Raw genomic sequence first — 22,696 nt, 5'->3', positions numbered from 1 at the left:
ATGGCAATTCACTCTATATGGCCCATTCAACTTTTGGCCCCCTTTCCTGGGACTGCCAGCCAAGGGGGTCAGTTCATGCCAAGAGCAAAGGCAGCGGCTTGTCATGGGGACACCTGTCCACTAAGAACTAGGCTGAGGCTCCCAACTCAGTTCACACAGGCTGCTGAACACACATCAGATGGTGAAAGCTTTGCGTCCCTAGCTGGAATAGGGCCAAATCCCCAGCGAGGGGGTGAAAAGCTTTGTATCCCTTTACAAATCCCCTGAGATGTCCATTTTCCCAGGCTTTTGATTTTCTATCTTTCTATGTTCAAGAAAAAAGGCAGTTCCAGACACTGTCCCTATGGGCAGGGCTCCTAGGGATGGAATTATTGCTAGAACTCTGATGAAATGTGAGAGTGAAGATACATAGGAAAGGAAATGTCATTAACTCACTAAAACCTTCCATTGACAAATATCCACTCGTGGCCCCTTTCACAGATCATTGCCCCAAGCACCAGCATAGCCTTCGGTTGTCATTTGAATACTCTGGACTCGAGGTGATTGTTTCTGCGACAGAAGAAGAGATGAAACCAGTCAAATGATTCTTTCTGAAGGATTTGCTCAGCTGTCATACTAACCTGCTGAGCCAGCCAAACAGAGCTGGATTTCCTACCGCAGCCTTTCACTCAGGATTCTGGGTCCATCTTGCTTGGAAATGCTGTTTGGTGGCGCCTCATGCTATTTTGGCTCTGTTTTCTGCTGCACCCTGTAAGCAGAGGAAGCTGGGTAAACAATGGGGTTTAGAAACAGTTAACCAAACTGTGTCTGCCTTTCTACTTCCCTACTTACCTGGCCACATCGCTGCAGTATCTGAGCACCTTTAATTTATCCTCACAACAGTCCTGTAAAGTAGGGCCAAGCTATTGCCCGATTGTACAGATGGGGAACTGAGGCATAGGAAGACTAAGGCCCGGATCCTCCAAGGATTGAAACCAATGGGAGTTAAGTGCCTAAACACCTCTGAGGATCTAGGCCTAAGGAATTTTCCCAAGGAAATCTGTCATGGAGCGGGGAATTGAACCTGGGTCTTCTGAGTTCCACGGTCAGCTTAAATTTGATGGTGATGGTTTGAGTTGGTTCTTTCTTCATACAAACCCGTCACTTAGCCTAATGAAGTAACAGAGCAGTGTGAGTGGACAGTGTTGCTCTAGTGCTAAATGTTTTCAGAGTACAGAGTATGACTAGCTCTACATTATTAATTATTATAGTTAGTGGTTCCTGTTAATTAACTGAAAATTACTTCTCCATCTTACATGAGGGGTTGCATCAATTTCTCAACCCAGCTTGGCCAAGTGCCATGTGAGAAAGCTGGGTTAGGTGGTACCAGAGGTCTAACATTCAATAGGATTGTATTGGTAGCCTTTTCCCCAGGAAAATCCCAACAGTGTAATAGCAAGGGGTGCTGCACCTCAGGATAGAGACCCCTTTGGCAGAGCTCTGTGGGGGAGTGGGGGAGGCATCAGCAGAGCTGTGAGGGGAGCCCAGTACTGGAATAGCAGGGGTACAAATCACAGATTCATAGAACCATAGAGTTAGAAGGGACCACATGGGTGAGGACTGAGGTGCGTTTTGGTCAGGAGTCAGGTGTGTTGGCAGAGGTGTGAGGAGTGGGGGACTGAGCACTGGAATAGCAAGGGAAGAGATGGGGCGGGGAAGGGATGTTTGTTTTTTTGTGATTAAAAGTTAGCAACCCTAACAACTTGCCAGGCACCTCAAATGCAACAGATTTATTGTAATGTGAACATGCATCCCATGGGGACTACAGGGTCCAACACAAACTGCTCCATCTTGATCCAAACAGGCTTTTTGTTCAATTGGATTGTGGCATGCTGGGATTTGTAGTCTTCCTGAGCTGCACGTCTGTATTAAAGGTGCAGGGAACCTTGGGATGCTCTGTGTGCTATGTGTCACGTGTAACTTACAGGCCTTCCTTTACAGAGGGAACCTCCCCCAGTTACACTTGTGCAGGAGTGTGTACACCTCTCCGCCAACAGTGATCCACAGCAGAGGGGTTCAGCTATTGTGACAGAGCAGGCCATTAATAAAGAATCATAGGACTGGAAGGGACCTCAAGAGGTCATCTAGTCCAGTCCCCTGCCTCATGGCAGGACTAAGTATTATCTACACCATTCCTGACAGGTGTTTGTCTAATCTGCTCTTAAAAATCTCCAATGATGGAGATTCCACAACCTCCCTCGGCAATTTATTCCAGAGCTTAACCACCCTCACAGTTCAGGAGTTTTTCCCAATGTCCAACCTAAACCTCCCTTGCTGCAATTTAAGCCCATTGCTTCTTGTCCTATCCTCAGAGGTTAAGAAAAACAATTTTTCTTCCTCCTCCTTGTAACAACCTTTTATGTACTTGAAAACTGTTATGTCCCCTCTCAGTCTTCTCTTTTCCAGACTAAACAAACCCAATTTTTTCAATTTTCCCTCATAGGTCATGTTTTCTAAACCTTTAATCAATTTTTGTCACTCTTCTTTGTACTTTCTCCAATTTGTCCACATCTTTCCTGAAATGTGGCACCCAGAACTGGACACAATACTCCAATTGAGGCCTAATCAGCACAGAGTAGAGCAGAAGAACTACTTCTCGTGTTTGGCTTACAATACTCCTGCTAATGCATCCCAGAATGATGTTCGCTTTTTTTGTAACAGCGTTACACTGTTGACTCATTTTTAGCTTATGATTCACTATGACCTCCAGATCCCTTTCCACAGTACTCCTTCCTAGGCAGTCATTTCCCATTTTGTAAGTGTGCAACTGATTGATTGTTCCTTCCTAAATGGAGTACTTAGCATTTGTCCTTATTGAATTTCATCCTATTTACTTCAGACCATTCCTCCAGTTTGTCCAGATCATTTTGAATTTTATTCCTATCCTCCAAAGCACTTGCAACTCCTCCCAGCTTGGTATCATCCACAAACTTTATATGTGTACTCTCTATACCATTATCTAAACCAGGGATGGCAAACTTTTTGGCCCGAGGGCCACATTGGGCTTGCAAAACTGTATGGAGGGCTGGGTAGGGAAGGCTGTGCCTCCCCAAACAGCCTGGCTCCTGCCCCCTGACTGCCCCCCCTCAGAACTCCCAACCCATCCAATCCCGCCCCACTCCTTGTCCCCTGCCTGCCCCCCCAACCTCCGCTCCATCCAACTGCCCCCTGCTCCCTAGCTGCCCACCCGGGACACCCTGCCCCTTATCCAACCCCCCCACTCCCCGTCCCTTTACCATGCCACTCGGAGCGGCAGGAGCTCGCAGCCGCGGGGCCTGGCCAGAGTCAGCCATGCCACCCAGAGCACTGGTGGTGCAGCGTGGCTGTGGGGAAGGGGGGATACTAGGGGAGGGGCCGGGGACTAGCCTCCCCACCTGGGAGCTCAGCGGCCAGGCAGGAAGGTCCTGTGGGCCATAGTTTTCCCACCTCTGATCTAAACCATTGATGAAGATATTGAACAGAACCAGACCCAGAACTGATCCCTGTGGGACCCCACTTGTTGCATCCTTCCACCATGAGCCACTGATAACTACTTTCTGGGAATGGTTTTCCAACCAGTTTTGCACCCACCTTATAGTAGCTCCATCTAGGTTGGATGTCCCTAGCGAGACAAACTCCAGTGTTTTCAGAATGCCAGTTCTCCCTAGCAAATAAAGCAAAGTGTCCTCACTGGGCTGTACTCTATGGGGCATATGTCTGTCTGCACCCTGCCTTGATCACACGATACGTGGATTTCTGAATATATTCTGTTTATGATTAGTACAATGGGGGAAAATACGTTGCCCCTCCTTGTAATGGAGAATGGTGGCTTCAGAGAACCAACTACAACTCCCTAATTCAGGGCTGCTGAGCCCTCTGGTTCTAAATGGCCCTGTGAAGAGTAAGACTCTGCATACCAGCAGAAGATGGTAGCCCAACTCTGTGTAGCCCAACTAGGCCGTGCCCCCTCCTCTCCACCAGCCTGCCCTCCCCCATGTAAGGCCAAGGGCAGAGGGGACAGCTGGATAGGAGTCAAGTTCTGCTGAATTTTTCACTGGAGAGCTCTGGCTGGTTTAAGGCTGCTGCATGTGAGAGAATGCTGGCACATGCCTCCAGTGTACAAACACAGAGAGAGCCCCTGCCCTGTGGGACTTACAATCTATTTTCAAAACTGGGGGGATAGCAAAGGCGGACTGCTCCCTGGAGAGACGTAACACGCCAGTGAAATGCTGAAGAGAAGCTATGTGATTTATTTTGTAAAACAGACTGAAAATTTTAAATCCAAGTGAAATTTGGATGAAAAATGGGAGGGGGTGGGTGGGTATATTTGGTGATTTTTTTTTTAAACCTGTTTTCTGACTTGCTCTAATGTTTTGTATTTAACCACTGATCTGCCCGTGGAGAATTGACCCAACCTTGTCTTGGGCTGCCTTTGTTTTGTTGTGGCTCCCTGGCTTGGAGCTCTCTGTCTGCTGGTTGTATTGGTTGGCTGATGCGCTGGGTGTGAATCGTCTCCATCCTGGCCCCTGCAGATATTCCACATGACCTATGACCTGGCGAGCGCGGTGGTGCGGATCGTGAACCTGATTGGAATGATGCTGCTGCTGTGTCACTGGGATGGCTGCCTTCAGTTCCTGGTGCCCATGCTGCAGGACTTCCCTGAAGACTGCTGGGTGTCCCTCAACCGTATGGTGGTAAGTGCCTGTTCTTTCTGACACCCCAGAGCCCTCCACAAGCCCCCAGTAATGAAGCATCTCCCCAACACACAGTTCCCTATTCCACAACCCCTCCCCCCCTCAGCAATACAGCATCCACTAGGGTTGCCAACCTTCCCGGATTGGCTGGGACTCTCCCAGAATCAGCCTCAATCTCCTGGTTGCTATTGAAAGCACTCCAGGAGATTTTAACAGGCCAGACGTCCAGTCAGCGGCACAGCGGGGCTAAGGCAGGCTCTCTGCCTGCCCTGGCTCCATGTGGCTCCCAGAAACAGCCAGCAGGTCCTTGCGGCTCCTAGGTGCAGGGGTAGCCAGGGGGTCTTTGCACGCTGCCCCTGCCCTGAGCTCCAAATCCACAGCTCCCGTTGGCCAGGAATCATTGCCAATGGGAGCCGCAGGGGCGGTAACTGCAGGCAAAGGCAGAGCCGCCTGGCTGCCCCTGAGTCTAGGAGCCTCAGGGACATGCTGCCGCTTCCGGGAGCCCTTCTGAGGTAAGCACCGCCCGGCTGGAGCCCGCAACCCTAACCCCCTCACGCCCCCCAATCCCCTGCCCGGTCTCAACCTGGAGTCCCCGCCTGCACCCCCTTCCACATCCCAATCCCCTGCCCCAGCCCAGTGAAAATTAATGAGGGTGGGGGACAGTAAGCAACAGAAGGAGGGGGGATGGAGTGAGCAGGGGCAGGGCCTTGGGGAAGGGGTGGGGCAAGGGTGTTTCGGTTTGTGCAATTAGACAGTTGGCAACCCTAAGTAGCCCCCAGCTATCCAGCAGCCCTCCACTGTCTCCCCCACTCCAGTATCTTCCTCCTCTCTCTAGCGTCACCTGGAGGTGGGAGAAGCTGGAGGGAGGTGGAATGTGCCTTGCAGAGCCCTCTGTGGTGAAACAAGCAGAGCTGACTGGCCTGGAAAGCAGCAATGGCAGAACCTAAGTGGAATCTGCTCTGGATGCACACAGGAGAAGGCAGGAGCCCAGCTCCCCCTGCTGGCATGAGACAGCAAGGAGGAGGGTTCAAAAAAATTACACAAACCCTTCTCCATGCTGGGAGCAGGCCCTTGTGCATCTATGGGGCAGAGCTGGGGCAGTAGCGTGCCCAGTGCCTGCCCATAAAGGCAGGCCTGGGTTTGAACCACAGGCTCCTAATTCCTGACACCAATCCCCGCTGTGGCCTTGAGCAAGTCATTCATCCTCCCTTGCCTCAGTTTCTCTGTGTATAAGATGGTGTGATCGCACTGCTCACCTCGCTGCCATATGAGGGTGTTGTACAGACTATAAAGCATCCTGAAAATAAACTGTGCCAGGCAGTATTGCAACTCCCACAGCAGGAGCAATAGCCGGCGCTCTGCTGGTGGCTGCAATGTTTATGATGAGACATGGAACATATGGTAAGTGCCTGATGAGCTCATGATGCCTTTCAACATTTCCCCAAGAATTCAGGATCCCTTATTCAAAGGGACAACGTCCAGATGATTAAGCAGCAAAACTGACAAACCTTAAAAAATTGCCTCTTATTTCAGCTCTTAACCTTCGGATCCCGCAGCCAATTTCTTCTTCAAAATCAGGCACTGAAGTAGAAAGAAACTTGAAATTAAAAAGGCTCAGCCAACATCTCATGCCTGCCCTATGCAGAGCTATGAAGGGCCAGGATGGGTGGCCCATCTCAGGCTGAGTTAGAAGCCACAGAGAACCACAGATTTAGTTGGGTTTGGTCCTGCTTTGAGCAGGGGGTTGGACTAGATGACCTCCTGAGGCAGGGCCGCCCAGAGGGGGGGGGCAAGAGGGGCAATTTGCCCCAGGCCCCGCGTCCCGCAGGGGCCCCCAGGAGTGTGTTCCGGGGCCCCCGGAGTGTTTCCCCTCTTCCTGCGGCTCCGGTTGAGCTCCCGCAGGCACCGCAGGCATGACTGCGGAGGGGGGCGCTCGTCCCGCGGCTCGGCTGGACCTCCCGCAGGCATGACTGCGGCAGGTCAACCGGAGCCGCGGGAACACGGCACCCGCCGCAGTCATGCAGGTCCGCTAGTCCCGGGCTCCGGTCGACCTGCCGCAGGCATGCCTGCGGGAGCTCAACCGGAGCCAAATGCCGCCCCCCAGGGAAAGGGCCGCCCCACGCGCCTCCTTGGCGCGCTGGGGTCTAGAGCCGCCCCTGAGCGGGGACCCCCGCCGCCGAAGACCCCGGGCCCCCGGAATTCTCTGGGCGGCCCTGTCCTGAGGTCCCTTCCAACCCTGAGATTCTATGATTCTATGATACCTGTGGGGAGGTTGGTTTGTTTATTTCTCCCCGCTGGTGAATGGTGCCAGACTGACTGCTCTATTGATCTGCAGGACAGGTAATGCACAATTGTCCCCCATGCTGCCCCCTCTCTATTTCCATTGTGGTGACTAGAGATCAAGGCCCTGTTCTGCTGGGTGTTGGACAGAGACAGACTGAGAGACGGCCCCTGGCCTGAAGAGCCTATGGCTAGACAGACCAGAATGCGCAGTGATGTGCCTACGGTCACCCAGCAGGATATTGGTAGAGCCAAAAATAGAACCCAGGCATCCTGGCTCCCAGTCCAGTGCCCTGGCCACTAGATCATGCTGCCTCTGCATTTCTGCTGGTGTGCCTCAACCATCCAGGGGAGGTACTAGCCTGAGCGGCAGCTGAAGGGGGAGTGGAGTCTCTCTGCCTGGTCAGTACTTACCCCAGTCAATTAGTGCCAGTTCTGTGGTGGTTTTGTAACGTGGATACCTGTCCACTAGGAACTGGGTGGAAGCTGCAAACATGCTGAGCAGCCTGGAAGGACTTTCAGATGGTTCTCTCCTGAGCCAAACTCCCAAAACTTTGCATCCCATCACTGTGTTCTTGAACAGCCAGGCTCCCATGCCAGACTGGTGTACCAGATTTACAGTGCAAATTCAGCTAAAACGAAACGTCATCTGGAGGAGTTGGAGCAAGTGGTACCGCAGGCGAGGAGGGGACAGTCCAGACTGACACATGCCAAGCCATACACCTAGGAAAAGGCAATAAACAGTATGGATAGGGAGGAATGAAGAGGCTGGATGGACCAGGGGTCAGGGCACTAGCTTGGAATTTGGGAGATTGAGGTTCAAGTCCCTACCTTGCCACAGACTCTGGGTGGCCTTGGCAAGTCACTTAGTCTCTCTATGCCTCAGTTTCCCACCTGTGCAATGGGTGTGACAGCCCTGCCAGCCTGGCGTGTTGAGAGGAGAAAGCCATTAAAAATTATGAGGTGCTCAGAGACTATGGCAATGGGGGCCAGATAAGTACCTTAGATAGACAGACTTAGGGGAGTCAGAGACCCCCAGGTGATAAATCTGGGCTCACAGTGCTATCCTGAGGTTCAGTACAGCTAAGGATGTACAAACAATGCCAGTTTGTACCCATGTGGCACTTTGGTCACCACAGTCTCTCTCAAAGGATGTTAATATTCTTATCTCCCCTGCCTTTTTTAAAAAAATGGGGAAACTGTGGCACAGGGAGGTGATGTGACTTACCCAGTGTCACCCACTAGGCCAGTGGCAGAGCCAAGAAAGTAACCCCAGTCTTCTGAGTCCCTGTCCAGTGCTCTGTCCACTAGGACACACTGCCTCCCACTTGTCTCACCCACTACAAAGATGAGCAAAGGATTGGAGCACGAGAGGAAGTGAGGAATGGAGCTGAAATTATCATCTTAAAAAAAGATTAGGTAAGGGCAGGCCATGATCACAGGCTATTAATATTTTCAAGAGATCAGTGTGACAGAAGGAAAGGACTATTTGCAGGCTCAGAAGATGAAGGAGCTGTGGAGGGTGAAGGAAAAGCTAAGTGGGATTTGGGATTAGGTGAAAAGTGAAACACACATCACCTTTGGTACAAACAGCCTTGTGAAAACTCCTTGACTCTGGCAATGATTGCTGATGCTCCTGTCACGTTGCCTTTCTTCAGCTCTAGGCCTAACAGATGGGAGTGATGCCCTGGGCAGGGGAAATCAGACCCCTGGTGCTGTGAAGTTGAAGTGAGACAAGTTTGGGATGACCGCATGACTCAGCTCTATCCCTGTGTGAGCCCCAAGTGTTTGCTAGCTGTGGGCTGGCTGTCCAGGTGTCTCATTCCTAACTTCTGCTGTAATAGATTGGCTCAGTTGCTCACAATTGGCTGCCCTGCCAGGAATGTCTCATAAGCCATTGCATCAGTTACCACGGTGCCTTCTCCAAAGTGCTCGAGGCCCTGCCCCAACTCCCCATATCCCCAAAGCCGGTGGGAGCTTAGCTTGGGCTGGTAGCCTAGAGCTGAAGTTCAGCCGCCTGGCTATGGCCAGGGGGGACCCAGGGCAACTCGGGCCAGGGGTTAGCTTTGGGCTGGTCAGGCCGGCGGTTGGGGGCTGGCCAACGGCCCAGGGGTTGGGACAGTTTGGTCAGGGCTCCTCTGGCTGTGGTGGGCCTCAGGGCTTTGGCGGGAGGTGGAAGGGAGAGGAGGGGCAAGGTGGGACCTCAGGCAGAAGAGGCAGGCATGGGGAGTCTATTCTCCTCAAAGGAGGTATTCACATACCGCCCATGGACCCAATGCTTCCTTTGAGGAGTTACAAGAATCGCCACAAAGCATTTTGAGAAGAAGCGACTGAGTATGGGATACTGAGGATGCCCAGACCTGTGCAGCGCTATCTACATTAGGGCTAAAGTCAAACTGGTTTGGCAGATCATTTAAAAAACCTGTGAGTTCACCCATGCAAATGCTCCCTGAATCAGGGAATGCACTAAACTAGGTCAGTGCCAGACGAATGTTCAAATGGATCCCTGCTTAACTGGGTTCACACACTGTTCTGTAACTTGGTTCTGCAACTTGGTTCTGCTTGGTTGAAAAATTGTTTAATGAGGACAGGGCTGTTTCCTTAATACAGTGTAAGGGCTTAACACACACAAGTTCTGCAACTTTAACTACCCTGGAACACTCCCTCTCATGTGGCCACAGTTATTCTGCTATAGCTATTACCCTACAGGAAGGAGAATAAGCTACACCAGTATGAGGCACTTTTATCCCCTTGTAGCTGTGTCCACACTGGGGTTTGTATCAGCATTACTAGTTCAGTTACAAAAATATCACCAGTATAACGGATTCGTAGCTGTTAAGGCAGAAGAGACTACTGTCATCATCTAGTCTGACGCCCTGCCTGGCACAGGTCAATAGACATATTTGTGCTGGTAAAAAACCCTGGGCCTAGACCAGGCCTAAATTAACAGCGTGAAGAGGCCCATAAACCAATGGGCATCCCAGAGATTGCAACCACAAGTGTTCGGAAAGGTTTTGTAGGTGCCTGAAGCACTCAGTGGGTAGATTGATGTCCTGAGGCACTGAGCTGAAGCTCCAGTTTCTGCAGCTCTTGTTTGCTGTCACTGGCACGCAGCCCTGCCCAGTGCCAGCTGCTCCTTGCTCGCCTACAGCCCTGGCAGTTTGAGCTGTAACCACCATAAGATCTGAAAAGTTACTCAGGGTCTGATGTGGAACAGGCTGCTTCCCAGGGTGGAGCCAGGTGCTGGAGGGAATGTTAGCCTGGGTATTTTAGCCGAATTCCAACAGGGCTGATAGAAATCTGTCCTCCAAAATTCCCACTTCAGTTTCAGCTTGATAGAGCATCCTTCACTTCCTGTCTTAAACTGTAGAATCAAGTTGCACTTCAGTGTTTAACAGCTGTTGCGTTCAACCCCAAAAGCAGCTGCATTTCCATGATGGAAATAAGTGAGTCTCATAGATGTACCGCTGATAGAGCACTGTGGGATCCTTCAGGCTGAGAGATGCTGTAGAGAAGCCAGAATGACAAACCCAATGGAGACATTTCCTGAGCGCTGCCCAGCTGGGGTGAAACAGGACATTGTCTCCCCTCTGTGTAGTGCCTGCCTCTTGCCTCTGTCATTGCAGCGACAGCCACAGATGATCAAGAAGGCAGATGGTTGCGGATCTCTCGAGGCATCTAGATAGACTTATGTGTAGTCTGGGGAGGAGCCGGGGGTCCTGGTACATGTAGGTACCAATGACATAGGGAAGGGTAGGAGAGACATCCTGGAGGCCAAATTTAGGCTGCTAGGAAAGAGACTGAAATCCAGGACCTCTATGGCAGCATTCTCAGAAATGCTCCCAGTTCCACACACAGGGCCAGGTAGGCAGGCAGAGTTTCAGAGTCTCAATGCATGAATGAGATGATGGTGTAGAGAGGAGGGGTTTAGATTTATTAGAAACTGGGGAAACTTTTGGGATAGCGGGAGCCTATACAGGAAGGATGGGCTCCACCTAAACCAAAGTGGAACCAGACTGCTGGCACTTAACATAAAAAGGTTGCAGAGCAGTTTTTAAACTAAGAGATGGGGGCAAGCCGATCGCTGCAGATGAGCACGTGGATCGGACAGAGACTTCTCTTAGAGGAGAGTCTATTGATAGAGATTCTCAAGGTTTTAGTCAGGAGGAGAGGATGGGAGAGGATAAAGTATGGGCCAGATCAGATGAGAAACAATCACGTAAAAAGGAATCTGACACATGAGAAAAGGGCAGACAAATAAACAGTGACAAGTTTTTAAAGTGCTTGTACACAAATGCTAGAAGTCTAAATAATAAGATGGGTGAACTAGAGTGCCTCATGTTAAAGGAGGATATTGATATCATAGGTATCACAGAAACCTGGTGGAGTGGGGACAATCAATGGGGGACAATCATTCTGGGGTACAAAATATATCGGAAGGATAGAACAGGTTGTGCAGGAGTGGGGGTGGCACTATATGTGAAAGAAAATGTAGAATCAAATGAAGTAAAAATCTTAAATGAATCCACATTTTCCATAAAATCTCTATGGATAAGTAATTCCATGCTCTAATAAGAATATAACAGTAGGGATCTATTATCGACCACCTGACCAGGACAGTGATAGTGACAATGAAATGCCAAGGGAGATTAGAGAGGCTATCAAAATAAAGAACTCAATAATAGTGGGGGATTTCAATTATCCCCATATTGACTCAGTACATGTCACCTCAGGACGAAATGCAGAGAGAAAATTTCTCGATACTCTAATTGACTGCTTCTTGGAGCAGCTGGTACGGGAACCCACAAGGGGAGAGGCAATTCTCGATTTAGTCCTGAGTGGAGCACAGAATCTGTCCCAAGAGGTAACTATAACAGGATGGCTTGGAAATAGTGACCATAATATAATAACCTTTAACATTTCTGTGGTGGGAAGAACACCTCAACAGCCCAACACTGTGGCATTTTATTTCAGAAAGGGGAACTATGCAAAAATGAGGAAGTTAGTTAAACAGAAATTAAAAGGTACAGTGACTAGTGTGAAATTCCTGCAAGCTACATGGACACTTTTCAAAGACACCATAATAGAGGCCCAACTTAAATGTATACCCCACATTAAAAAAACAGAGTAAAAGAACTAAAAAAGAGCCACTGTGGCTTAACAACCATGTAAAAGAAGCAGTGAGAGATAAAAAGGCTTCTTTTTAAAAAAGTGGAAGTCAAAACCTGGTGAGGTAAAAATGTAATAAGAACAGCCAAAAAGGAGTTTGAAGAACAGCTAGCCAAAAACTCAAAAGGTAATAACAAAATGTTTTTTAAGTACATCAGAAGCAGGAAACCAGATAAACAACCAGTGGGACCCCTGGATAATCAAGATACAAAAGGAGCACTTAAAAACAATAAAGTCATTGTGAAGAAACTAAATGAATTCTTTGCTTCAGTCTTCACAGCTGAGGATGTTAGGGAGATTCCCAAACCTGAGCCGTCCTTTGTAGGTGACAAATCTGAGGAATTGTCACAGATTGAAGTGTCACTAGAGGAGGTTTTGGAATTAATTGATAAACTTAACAGTAACAAGCCAGCTGGCATTCACCCAAGAGTTCTGAAAGAACTCAAATGTGAAATTGCGGAACTATTAACTATGGTTTGTAACCTGTCCTTTAAATCAGCTTCTGTTCCGAATGACTGGAAGATAGCTAATGTAATGCCAATATTTAAAAAGGGCGCTAGAGGTGATCCCAGCAATTACAGACTAGTAAGTATAACGTCAGTACTGGGAAAATTAGTTGAAACAATAGTAAAGAATAAAATTGTCAGACACGTAGAAGAACATAAATTGTTGGGCAAAAGTCAACATGGTTTCTCTAAAGGGAAATCACATCTTACTAATCTATTAGAGTTCTTTGAAGGGTCAACAAACTTGTGGACAAGGGGGAATCCAGTGGACATAGTGTACTTAGATTTCCAGAAAGCCTTTGACAAGGTCCCTCACAAAAGGTACTTCCATAAATTAAGTTGTCATGGGATAAGAGGGAAGATCTTGTCGTGGATTGAGAATTGGTTAAAAGACAGGGAACAAAGGGTAGGAATAAATGGTAAATTTTCAGAATAGAGATGGGTAACTAGTGGTGTTCCCCAAGGGTCAGTCCTAGGACCAATTCTATTCAACTTATTCATTAATGATCTGGAGAAAGGGGTAAACAGTGAGGTGGTAAAGTTTGCAGATGATACTAAATTGCTCAAGATAGTTAAAACCAAAGCAGACTGTGAAGAACTTCAAAAAGATCTCACAAAATTAAGTGATTGGGCAACAAACTTTAATGTGGATGAATGTAAAGTAATGCACATAGAAAAAAATAACCCCAACTATACATATAATATGATGGGGCCTAATTTAGCTACAGCTAATCAGGAAAGAGATCTTGGAGTCATCGTGGATAGTTCTCTGAAGATGTCCATGCAGTGTGCAGCAGCAGTTAAAAAAGCAAACAGGATGTTAGGAATCATTAAAAAAGGGGATAGAGAATAAGACGGAGAATATCTTATTGCCCTTATATAAATCCATGGTACGCCCACATCTTGAATACAGATGTGGTCTCCTCATCTCAAAAAAAGATACGCTGGCATTAGAAAAGGTTCAGAGAAGGGCAACTAAAATGATTAGGGGGTTTGGAACGGGTCTCATATGAGGAGAGATTAAAGAGGCTAGGACTTTTCAGGTTGGAAAAGAGGAGATTAAGGGGGGATATGATAGAGATATATAAAATCATGAGTGGTGTGGAGAAAATGAATAAAGAAAAGTTATTTACTTGTTCCCATAATATAAGAACTAGGGGCCTCCAAATGAAATTAATGGGCAGCAGGTTTAAAACAAATAAAAGGACATTCTTCTTCACACAGCGCACAGCCAATCTGTGGAACTCCTTGCCTGAGGAGGTTGTGAAAGCTAGGACTATAACAGGGTTTAAAAGAGAACTAGATAAATTTATGGATGTTAAGTCCATTAATGACTATTAGCCAGGATGGGTAAAGAATGGTGTCCCTAGCCTCTGTTTGTCAGAGGGTGGAGATGGATGGCAGGAGAGAGATCACTTGATCATTGCCTGTTAGGTTCACTCCCTCTGGGTCACCTGATATTGGTCACTGTCGGTAGACAGGATACTGGGCTGGATGGACCTTTGGTCTGACCCGGTATGGCCATTCTTATGTTCTTATGGGTGTCAATGCAACCACTGCACTGTGGGGTGGCCGGGTTTCAATCATTTCACCTCACCAGCCTAAATTAGGAGCAATGAAAGGTTATGTGCAGACCATGGATAAATTGCCCTTTTCACTTCTCCTGGTGTGCACTGAGCTCTGAGACTGCCTGCTCCATGCTCGCCTTATGCTTCTGCTCTCCAGTGATGTGCCCCAGATCTTCTTTCTTGGGCCACTCTGCACTGGATGTTTGTTTCTTCAGCTGGTCCCAGTCACGCACATGAATGAATGAACATACCTGGCCTCTGCAACTTCTCCACAGGCCTTTTCTGCCTTCCCAAGATAAGATCCTGCAAGCCACTGCTGGGGATCCGAATTCTCCCACGGGTTGTGATGCTGCAGCGTCTGGTGCAGGAGACCCCTTGTGCAGCTCTCCTGCCCAGCATCAGCCTTCTGCTTACTCCCACCAACCACTGACCTACTGTCTCTAATGCAATTTGATTAACACAAACCACATCCATTTAACAGGGAAGGTTCATTACACAGAGAGGGAGAGAGATCGCTGTGCTGCCTCTGCCCCCTCACACGGGTGGCAGCTGGCATAATTGGTGCTGTCAATCCACTGCTCACCTCACAGGTGACATGTCATCAAGGGCAGAGGTCTGGCCAGGGCAGCTGGTCCAGCTGACAATCTCAGAGCTCCCTTTAGCCCTTCAGTACATAGACAATAGGCCAGGTGGGGAGAGAGGGCTAACGATTGGGGAGTGTGTGCATGTCATTGTGTAAGCGATGGCGCTTTTTACAGTGATGGCTCTGGGATTGCTAGAAAGGGAAGGTGGGTAAATACCATAACTGCAATGGTAGCAGTAAGGGAACAACACATTCATTAAAACAAAACCTAGTTTGAGGTGCCCCAACAGCTCAGAGTTCGTTTAGCTCATGGCACAAGACCCCAGGTAGTGACAGATGCCCCCAGGAAAACCTCCAACCCCTGCTTGGCCAGGAACCACACAGCCTCAAAAGATAGTGGGGATGGTGGGGGTGAAGGCATAGCCAAGGTGTATGGAGGATACACCAATTCAGTGCACAACCCCTGGCAGCATCCATCCATGAGGTTCCTTATGGAGCACTGTCTGCAAGTGAAATCTGTGCTCCCATTCTGAGGTGCAAACGCTGCTCCCCTTGGCAGAGGTGTCCCCACTGGCACAGTGAGTGGCCCATTTTGTAGTAGGGCTCTAAATCTGCAATTGCCAAGTTGTCTCAATAGCAGGAGACATTTTCCAATGCACTGGGTTGAACTGCCTATTTGTTTGTTAGCAACACCAGCCCAGAGAGTTTGGCACAGTGATGAGCTGTATCTTTATGGGGCTCTAATGGGCTACTTCTGTGTTCCTTTTGCCACTGCTTTTCTGGTGTTGTCCATTTTTAATCAGGACATTATACGTATGGCCACTGAATATAGAATCATAGAATATCAGGGTTGGAAGGGACCTCAGGAGGTCATCTAGTCCAACCCCCTGCTCAAAGCAGGACTAATTCCCAACTAAATCATCCCAGCCAGGGCTTTGTCAAGCCTGACCTTAAAAACCTCTAAGGAAGGAGATTCCACCACCTCCCTAGGTAACCCATTCCAGTGCTTCACCACCCTCCTAGTGAAAAAGTTTTTCCTAATATCCAACCTAAACCTCCCACCCTGCAACTTGAGACCATTACTCCTTGTTCTGTCATCAGGTACCACTGAGAACAGTCTAGATCCATCCTCTTTGGAATGCCCTTTCAGGTAGTTGAAAGCAGCTATCAAATCCCCCCTCATTCTTCTCTTCTGCAGACTAAACAATCCCAGTTCCCTCAGCCTCTCCTCATAAGTCATGTGCTCCAGCCCCCTAATCATTTTTGTTGCCCTCCGCTGGACTCTCTCCAATTTTTCCACATCCTCCTTGTGGTGTGGGGCCCAAAACTGGACACAGTACTCCAGATGAGGCCTCACTAATGTCAAATAGAGGGGAATGATCACATCCCTCGATCTGCTGGAAATGCCCCTATTTATACAACCCAAAATGCCATTAGCCTTCTTGGCAACAAGGGCACACTGTTGACTCATATTCAGCTTTTCGTCCACTGTAACTCCTAGATCCTTTTCTGCAGAACTGCATCCTAGCCATTCAGTCCCTAGTCTGTAACAGTGCATGGGATTCTTCTGTCCTAAGTGCAGGACTCTGCACTTGTCCTTGCTGAACCACATCAGGTTTCTTTTGGCCCAGTCCTCTAATTTGTCTAGGTCCCTCTGTATCCTATCCCTACCCTCCACCGTGTCTACCACTCCTCCAAGTTTAGTGTCATCCTCAAACTTGCTAAGAGTGCAGTCCATGCCATCCTCCAGATCATTAATGAAGATATTGAACAAAACTGGCCCCAGGACCAACCCTTGGGGCACTCTGCTTGAAACCGGCTGCCAACTAGACATGGAGCCGTTGATCACTACCTGTTGAGCCCGACGATCTAGCCAGCTTTCTATCCACCTTATCGTCCAATCATCCAGCCCATACATCTTTAACTTGCTGGCAAGAATACTGTGGGAGACCGTATCAAAAGCTTTGCTAAAGTCAAGGAATAACACATCCACTGCTTTCCCCTCATCCACAGACCCAGTTATCTCCTCATAGAAGGCAATTAGGTTAGTCAGGCATGACTTGCCCTTGGTGAATCCATGCTGACTGTTCCTGATCACTTTCCTCTCCTTTAAGTGCTTCAAAATTGATTCCTTGAGGACCTGCTCCATGATTTTTCCAGGGACTGAGGTGAGGCTGACTGGCCTGTAGTTCCCTGGATCCTCCTCCTTCCCTTTTTTAAAGATGGGCACTACATTAGCCTTTTTCCAGTCATCCGGGACCTCCCCCGTTCGCCATGAATTTTCAAAGATAATGGCCAATGGCTCTGCAATCACATCCGCCAACTCCTTTAGCACCCTTGGATGCAGCGCATCCGGCCCCATGGACTTGTGCTCGTCCAGTTTTTCTAAATAGTCCCAAACTACTACTTTCTCCACAGAGGGCTGGTCACCTTCTCCCCATACTGTGCTGCCCAGTGCAGCAGTCTGGGAGCTGACCTTCTCTGTGAAGACAGAGGCAAAAAAATCTGGGTCAGACTATCCTGAGTCTCTGTCCACTTGCTTAGTGCCCTCGAACACTCTCCAGAGGTTCCAGCTGTTCTTGGCTGCCCAGAAGCAGCAATAATATGCTCTGTCTCCATCTATGCTAGTGGAGCTTCTGACAAGTTTCCCAGTGAAGTTGGTAATGTTGGGAGTCCTGTTGTAGATGGGTCACCAGCCTGTTCACCGCCATTGTGGTTAGATCTCTCCATGGTGGGCAGTGTCCAAAAACTTCTGGGGGCCCATTAGCATGAGGCTTCCCAGTGCTGATGCCTGGTGGAGCTGAGCCAATGGTGGGAAACTCCTAGGAAACATCGCTAGTGTAGACAGGGTCTCTCTGGGTGGTTAGTAGAACTATTCCTTGGTTATACTACACTCACCCACCAACCAACCCCTCCCCACAAAGATCTTCCCCAAGCTGGTCTGCCCCATGTTATTGGCACAAGTCAATCCGTAACGTTAGCGTTTTCCTAGGAAGAGAAGAGTGGTGAATTCGTGGGTTCTTCACTATCACTCATGTAACCACAGTGAAGGTATTGTTCATATATGTTGTTGCAGCAGTGTGTGATGACAGTGTAATGACCAAGTAAGATTTTGTGGGAAGGACCATAGACCCATCACTGCACCTCTTCTGTAGTTAATAAACCTGTATTTGGTGTGTGAACTCAGTCTAGTCTGAGTAGCTCAGAAAACCTCGAACTTGCCTGCATTCAGCCCTATCGAGTTCTGTAGCAGTTGGTGTGCTCCTGCTGTTCATTTCAGCACAGAGCCAGGACTGCGCAGACTGTCCCAAGAAAGCAATGAATTGATTTGCCTTTCGCTGTGACACCTTAGTGCATCCCTGCAATATGGTCACCCATGGCTTGAGCTGCTCCTAGGGAGAAGTACTATTTTACACTGAAAATAAGTCCCTGCGCTGCTCTTGGGGAAAGGGCTGCCTGGACATTATAAATTCTAACTTACCTTCACCCCTTCATGCCTGTTCAGTTGGGGTCTGGCACTCCTGAGCTGGAGAGTAAATCAGAGACATACAAGTGATGTTAGAACACAACCCATCAAGGGGTTCCAAATACCAGCTTGGAGCAGGTCACTTGTGGTACCCCCAGCTGTTCCCCAGCTTAACCAGTTTTTAGGCAGAGCAGTGATTTGCTGCAGTTCCTCCTCCAGCACACGAATCACCCTGGGAATCATCCTGTAGCCTTTGTGTGCTGTGATTGATGGCACTGCCTAAGTTCATCCTGGGCTAGCAGCGTGTTAGTCTCTCTGGGTTCCCTTTGCAGAAGGTTTGGCTGGAGCCAGTTTATGCAATTTGTATAAATCCTAGCCATGATTTTCAAATTTTGGTACCTAAATTTAGGCTTCTGTGCCCAGAGTTAGGCACCTAAATAAAAGATCTAATTTCTTCAAATATACTGAGTACCCAGCTGTTCTCAGAGGAGTCGATGGGACTGCTTGGTATGCAGCCGTTGGGGAATTAAGTCACCTGTTTAGGTACCTTAAATATGGACTTAGCAGGCTAACCATAGGCATCTGTGTTAAAAGTGTCTGTCCCAGGGAATGTCTCCCTGGCTTCCTCCTTGTGTCCTGTAAAGCTGCTAAAGCCTTGTCTGTCTGTCTGTCTGTGTCTGTCTCTTTAGAATGACTCCTGGGGGAAGCAGTATTCCTATGCGCTGTTCAAGGCGATGAGTCACATGCTCTGCATTGGCTATGGGCAGCAGGCTCCCGTTGGCATGTCAGATGTGTGGCTCACTATGCTGAGCATGATCGTTGGTGCCACCTGCTATGCCATGTTCATCGGCCATGCCACAGCCCTCATCCAGTCTCTGGACTCCTCACGGCGGCAGTACCAGGAGAAGGTAAGGACCCTGCTTTGCCACAATTAGATTAGCGCTGAGGTGTCACCAGTTTATGGATGGTTGGTGTCTTTTCATTCACTCAAAGAAAACCCCATTGGCCCCTAGGAAGAAATCAGCATAACAGCCGCAGAAGGCTGACTGCAGGGAGGCTGGCCAACCCATGACTCCACTCTCTTTCAAAAGGGACGCTATCAACTTCAGTGGCAGCTAAATTTTCACCCACTTTGTCTCTTTCAGGTTTGGTTTCAAAGCCCATGTCAATCTTCCAGTGAGCGCTGCTGTTTTTTAGCCAGGCCTTTCTTTAAAAGTATCAATTCCAACAACTCCAGCACTTGTGAGCAACCCTGTGCTACCATGTTGCTGCATGTAGCTCAAAGCACGCGCGAGCCAAACAGACAATGAGTAGGCTGTGTAGCTGCCAGATTCACCGCAGGGCGATGCGGTGGCCAAATGTGATGACGTTACAGTGTCATACTATTACATTGCACCCTTGTGTGTTAGCTGATGCAAAGTTAAGACAATAAGTCTGGTAGCACAGTTCTGTGATGGAGTTATTTTGTCCCAGATGATACAAAAGGGCAGGAGTTCTAACTTAATTTGAAGCAGCCAGGCCCTGCATGGTAATGAAGAAGAAAAAGTGCTTGTAGAACTGTGTGTAGCTGTGGGCCTAGAGTATAGGTGCCCAGAAGCAAGGAGTCTACTTAACAACAAGGGAGTTAGGTGCCTGTCTCCATGTATGGAGGTAACCAACCACTGGTCAATAGAGTTCAATCACCTCTGGACAAGGAGGTAGGTGGTCAGGGGAGCCAAGGTACCTCCAGAGTGGGAGACAGACGGTCTAGTGGTCAGGGTGCTAGGAGTCAGGAGACCTGAGTTTTAATCCAGACTCTGGTACTGATTTGCAGGGTGACATTAGGCAAGTGATTTTCCATCTCTATGCCTCAGTTTTCCCATCTACAAATTTGGGGGGTGATTATTATTTATATGGGTAAACCAACATGTTTTTAGGCTTCATAGAAGTGAGTTTTAAGGAGACACTGGAAGGAGATGGAGGGGTAGAATTGTGGGTCTGGACTAGAAGAAGGTTCCAGCCATAGGAGATCAAAACTGGAAGTGTGAGGAGGAAGAAACAGGAGTGGCTGGTTGTGTAGCTTGCACAAAGAGCAGGGGCAAGGTAGGGAGCAAAAGGGAACAAGAACAGAAATAGGCAGGACCTCATTTGTGGGGGGAGCTTGAACCTGAATTTGACTGAAAAGTTGAGAGGGAGCCAGGAAAGGAACTTGAAGGGAAGCTGGGTATGATCAGAGCAGCAGGCAACGTAGATAATTTTGCCACTATATTGTGGATGGTTTGGAAGTGGGAAAAGAGAGAGTGAGGAATGCAAAAGTGAAGGAGCCTGCAGCAGTCACAGTGCAAATTGTTCAAGTGTGTGTAAAATGTTTATACAAATGTGTTTGAAATGGCAGTGTGTAAACTGAGGACTGATTTGCAAATTCAGCTGCCTGGACTTTGTAGCAACAACTCAGTTTGCATCTGTGGGTCTGGGCAGTAGGGTTTGGTCCAGCCAGATTTGAAGTCCAGGGTGGAATGTGGCCCATTTGTGTTTGATTCTGATCAATGTGCATAGTCCAGAGCTCTCAAGCACCAAACAGGAAATAAGGACACAGTTTAGCCATGGGGATTGGAGTGGGGGGTGGTTGGAGGGGTGTAACATTTAAAGCGGGAATAGAATTTCAGGATGTTGTGAATGAGAGGTTAATCCTGCATGTATCTGAACATCCCCAGGGAAATCTTTATGGCAGAGTCAATGAGCAGTGAGAACATAACAAAAATATATTTTGTGTGTGCTGGTTACAGCGTATTCATTTCCCCTGGGTTTCTCTCAGGCGCACAGCCAGACAGAATCTAGTACATACAATTTCCTGTTGCAAATGGGGCAAAAGATGGCCTAAAAACAAATATATATTTACTTTCTGCATTCCTGGAACTTGTATAGCCATAATTAAAAATGAGTCTGCTTCATGATTTTCAGCTCCCCATCTCAATTTAGCTCAGTCCTCCTGAGACAGCATTTTTGCTGGAGCATATTAGAAGCAGAGAGGTTCGGAGGATTGATTTGGACAGGCAGCCATCAGGCTGGGACTTATCCTGAGTTGTTGTAGTTGTTTGTATTCCCGCAGTGCCTAGCAGCCCTAGTTGCGGACCAGGTCCCCACAGTGCTTTGGGCTGTGCCTCATTGGAATGGACGTTCTTGTGCAGTGGTCCGTACTGTTTGTCCGGATGGGCTGTTTCATGGGTGTGATGGTGGTGGCCCTGCACGGAGGAGCAGACAGAAAGTGTTGGTCTGGGGAATCTTTTATTGTATTCTTGGTTTTAAACAAAACTTTCCCTCAGGAAAAGGTTCAGATTCAAGCTTGCAATAAAGTTTTAGGCTGGCTTATATTTTAGCCAAGCCAGTTTGCTCTTGCATTGGAAAGGCCAGTTGCACAAACAGGGCTTCGGAGGGCCAGAACTCAGGGCCAGATTCTGTGGTCATCAGTGGGAGACTTGTCTGAGGAAGGAGTGCATGAGGTGGCCCTACCTTCTTCAGTTTGTGATCTGAGCCATTGAATGGTTGGACAGTCTGCTCCAGTTCTAGCTATTGATTGCCCCTTGTGCCCACCCCTCGCTGAATCTAAGTGCCACATGTACAAGAACAAACAGATCCTCACAGTGCTCCATGGGGTCGGGGAGCTGAGACACAGTGAGATTCAGTGACTTGGGCCTGGAATTGAACACACATCATGGGCGACCAAGCCGCATGTGTAACCGCAAGTGCATCCTTGCTCTTGAGCATCTTTTCTTCTTCCCTTGCATCAAGTCTGGCAGGGAATTGGCACAGCAGTTCTCCGAAGGTACCCCTGGCCTGCTGGTGATGCTGCCCAGATACCTCCAGGTAACTGCTATGCACAGGGAAAGCTCCCACAACAGAGAGATGCTGGCTCATTTGGCATGTGAGCTGGGCTCAATCCTGGGGCGTGCTCCATGCCGTCAACTGCCAGGCTCTTCAGTGGGAATTGAGGGCATTCAGCACCTCAGGGATCCTTTCCCTGCCATTGCAGAAGCCTTTGGCCCTTAGGTACCTTGGTCCTTCCTGTTTGCCGCCTGTGGTTCGTACCAATCCAGTCTCCTGAGGGCTGTGATACTTATGTCTCAGCTCGGTTGTTGGGTTAGTGTACAGGTGCTGGGTGGCGCTGGTGACCTGTGATCTCCAGGAGGCCAGGCTCGATGGTCTGGTCCAGTGGTTCTTAGCCAGGGGTATGTGTACCCCTGGGAGTACTTAGAGGTCTTCCAGGGATACATCAACTCATCTAGATATTTGCCTAGTTTTACAAGAAGCTACATAAAAAGTAGAACTGTCAAGCAATTAAAAAAATTAATCGCGATTAATCATACATTTAAAATTAATTAAGATGAATCGCACTGTTAAACAATAATAGAATACCATTTATTTAAAATTTTTTT

The 22,696-nt window shown here is 48.5% G+C and overlaps 1 protein-coding gene across 5 annotated transcripts in view; it reads left to right on the top strand.

Annotated features, from left to right (window-relative positions):
- HCN4 (hyperpolarization activated cyclic nucleotide gated potassium channel 4) overlaps positions 1-22,696 on the top strand; it is a 175,025-nt gene that overhangs the window by 90,869 nt on the left and 61,460 nt on the right. For all 5 annotated transcript variants that reach the window (XM_044978649.1, XM_044978653.1, XM_044978651.1 and 2 more), the window contains 2 exons: positions 4,551-4,712; positions 18,974-19,192. In XM_044978649.1, the coding sequence (XP_044834584.1) occupies positions 4,551-4,712; positions 18,974-19,192 (381 nt within the window). The remainder of the gene's footprint in view (positions 1-4,550; positions 4,713-18,973; positions 19,193-22,696) is intronic.

Source organism: Mauremys mutica, chromosome 11 (genome assembly GCF_020497125.1).
Source record: "Mauremys mutica isolate MM-2020 ecotype Southern chromosome 11, ASM2049712v1, whole genome shotgun sequence".
NCBI lineage: Eukaryota > Metazoa > Chordata > Testudines > Geoemydidae > Mauremys > Mauremys mutica.
The sequence above is the reverse complement of the archived record's forward strand: the minus strand, read 5'-3'. Positions and strand labels throughout refer to the sequence as shown.